The sequence below is a fragment of the Etheostoma spectabile genome, chromosome 13 (assembly GCF_008692095.1).
Source record: "Etheostoma spectabile isolate EspeVRDwgs_2016 chromosome 13, UIUC_Espe_1.0, whole genome shotgun sequence".
In the NCBI taxonomy this organism is placed as follows: domain Eukaryota; kingdom Metazoa; phylum Chordata; class Actinopteri; order Perciformes; family Percidae; genus Etheostoma; species Etheostoma spectabile.
The window spans coordinates 27,748,742-27,751,529 of record NC_045745.1 but is presented as its reverse complement, the minus strand read 5'-3'; the positions used below and the strand labels follow the sequence as shown (position 1 = coordinate 27,751,529).

Here is a 2,788-nt window from a genome sequence, read left to right as displayed (position 1 = left end):
TAGCGCTCCACCTCCTGCACAAGTTCAGCCCAGTCCGTTGAGGCCGCTGACCTTCACCGTCACCCATGTAACAGCAAACCTGCCCCCAACGGTTCCTCCCTCAGGTGGTGGGCCCATGGGACGGAGAAAGATAGGTGCCACGTAGCTTTTTCGGGCTGTGCCCAGATTCCTCCTCCTCTGTGGGAGGGGTCATTCAGGAGAACCTCACCTGCATGCACATCGCCTCTGGACAATGTCCTGGATAACGAGAGAGAAATGCATGTTGGGGAAATGTACTCTTCCTGTACATTTTGTAAACAAAATATTGAAACAATGTCTCACCTTTTTTTTGATTGTGAAATTTCCAAAAGACTTTGGACAGATTTGGAGTAATACTTCTTTGAACCCAGCAACTTTGTCTACTCCTTTAAACCTAAAGATATCATCTGCTACTACAGTAATTCAGAAAATGGTGCTCTTGAGTATCTAATTAATGTTGTTCTGTATGTAACATTCTATATTCACAAGCTGAAATTTTCTAACTCATGTCCTAATTTTATACCTTTTTTCATAGAATTTAAATCTCTATTGAAGTCACTTAAAACGTTCGATAACAAGAAAATAACTAAAATTGTGGATACTGTGTTTTTTTACTGAAACCTCTGACTAACTACAGTTCTGTCTTCTTATATTTTTTGTTTTTGTCAGTTTGTTCTTTTCTCGTTGCATTGCTATGTTTGTAGTTTTATTATATTTTTATCTACATCATTTTATATACTTGTTCATGTGCTAGTATTGCTTACCTGACTCTTTGTATACTCTACTTTGTCAATTAAAATAAAATGATTAAAACCAATGTTGGGGAAATGTGGGAGAATGAGGTTATAGCCTATGTTGGCCTGAGGGTGGCGCGGAAGGAAATTAAAGTAACAATCACAACTCATTCCCTGGGAAGCAAGATATGTTCCGAAAGTGACTTGGTAGGCCTAATTCATCCATCACATTTAGTGAGAAGAAATGCAATAGGGACACCACTATTAAGAGGAATCTGCGTTTGAGGAGGGAGAATGAAGACTTTTATATTCTAACAATTTACTAATTACATTTTGTGATATCTGGTTTGAAAAAATTATGATTATACATCATGAATGTATGATTATAGCAAAGATTCTATTATCTATTATCCGTCTATCACCGTCCGCCATCCATCCACCATAGATTGACACTTGCCCATTCGTCGCGTTAATGACGTCACGTCCAGCTCAGCGCGAAATTTAAAAATAGGAGTTACCTGTTCACATTAGTCCATATACAATTAATGCATAACCGGATAGTTTTTAGCTCAGAGTACAATATAAGGCAAGGTAACGCTAGGCATATGAATGAAGTACGGTATGTTAACGACGTTAACTTGCGCACTTGTTGGTGTATAATGACGCAATCAAACAGCACCCGCGTTGTTGTTTGTAATAGACAGTGGTAACGTTAAAGTTGTTGGCGAGGTTTCCCTCACCGAGAAATGCTAGTAAGTGTTGTATGTTAAACCAGCTGTATTCATTTACGTCTACTCATTCCACTAGTTTATCTGCGCAGCGTTACGTTTAAACCTATACGCGTGTAACGTTAGACATTGCTGCTAATACGGCAGGAAGAAGTTAGCCAATAAGCTAACATGAGAGCAGTTGACAGCAGCGACATAACGTTAACGGTACTGGCTCTCTGACAACAGTTAACTAGCTAGGTGACGTAAGCTTACCTGTCCATAATGGAGGATAACTCGTCGTGTTCTTCGGTAGTCACTGGTCTTTCTCCCGCGTCTTTCCTCCAGAGGACGTTGGAGCGCTTATCCTCCGTACAGTGCCTAAAACTTAACGCTGAGGAGGCGGCTCCTGTTGCTGTAGTTGCACTTCTGCGGTACTTAGCTGAGAAAACCGAGGGGCAGCAGCTCGACAGCTACAGCTACGACGTTACCGTCACTGACGGAGTCTGGCGAGCCAAATGCTTTCTTCACCCTAGTTTAAATCACCTGGTGCACACGAACACCCTGAGGACAGGGACCGACGTCAACATCACGCAGTGCTCTTTTGTTTACAACGAGAGGAGACTGGGCCACGGTTACATTTGCATTGAAAAGCTCAGATGTGGTGTAGGGAGGTCTGCTTTCCTGGCCCGTGTAAAGGACGTCAGCTCACTGCCCATGCTGGTCAAGCATGGCATGGAGGGGAGTGTGGTGCTTCTAAGTGATGTTCCCCTTCAAGTGAGCCGCAAACATTACCTGTCTCTGTGGAACAACGAAGACCCAGAGGGAGACATCTGGACCTCGGGGTCTCCCTCATCTGACACAGTGCTGGACGGTGAGATACTCAAATGATCCCTCTGTCACACACTGATCTATTTACATCCGATCCAAATTTATTTATAAAGCACATTTTATAAACAACAGTTGAACAAAGGGCTTTACAATCTTAAAAAAAGACAAGATAATTTACTAAATTGAAAGGTGGATATAATGCATAGCTGCAACTAACAATTATTTTCATATGTTTTTTGATAATTCTTTCTACAAATCTCCTGGGTAACAAGACTCACAAAATCAGTTTCCATCAGTTTCTCAGAACACACTCAGGGTGATGGCTTAAGACTGCTTGCATCAAATAATGATGTAAAACCTAAAAAGGCAGTGAATCTGAAACTAGATAGTGTTGTTTTTTGTTGGATAAGTGACTTTATTGTTGCCTGTTGTTATTTTATAATAATAATAATACATTTTATTTATAATTCCCTTTACATTTCAATTGAAATCTCAAAG

General features: G+C 40.8%; 1 protein-coding gene and 1 long non-coding RNA gene across 2 annotated transcripts in view; one reads left to right on the top strand and one right to left on the bottom strand.

Annotated features, from left to right (window-relative positions):
• LOC116700999 (uncharacterized) overlaps positions 1–2,788 on the bottom strand; it is a 14,780-nt gene that overhangs the window by 3,105 nt on the left and 8,887 nt on the right. The window lies entirely within an intron of this gene.
• Positions 1,242–2,788, top strand: part of radx (RPA1 related single stranded DNA binding protein) — a 7,424-nt gene continuing 5,877 nt past the window's right edge. Inside the window, exon 1 of the mRNA XM_032534525.1 lies at positions 1,242–2,333. Coding sequence (XP_032390416.1) covers positions 1,745–2,333 — 589 coding nt within the window. The 5' untranslated portion in view covers positions 1,242–1,744. The remainder of the gene's footprint in view (positions 2,334–2,788) is intronic.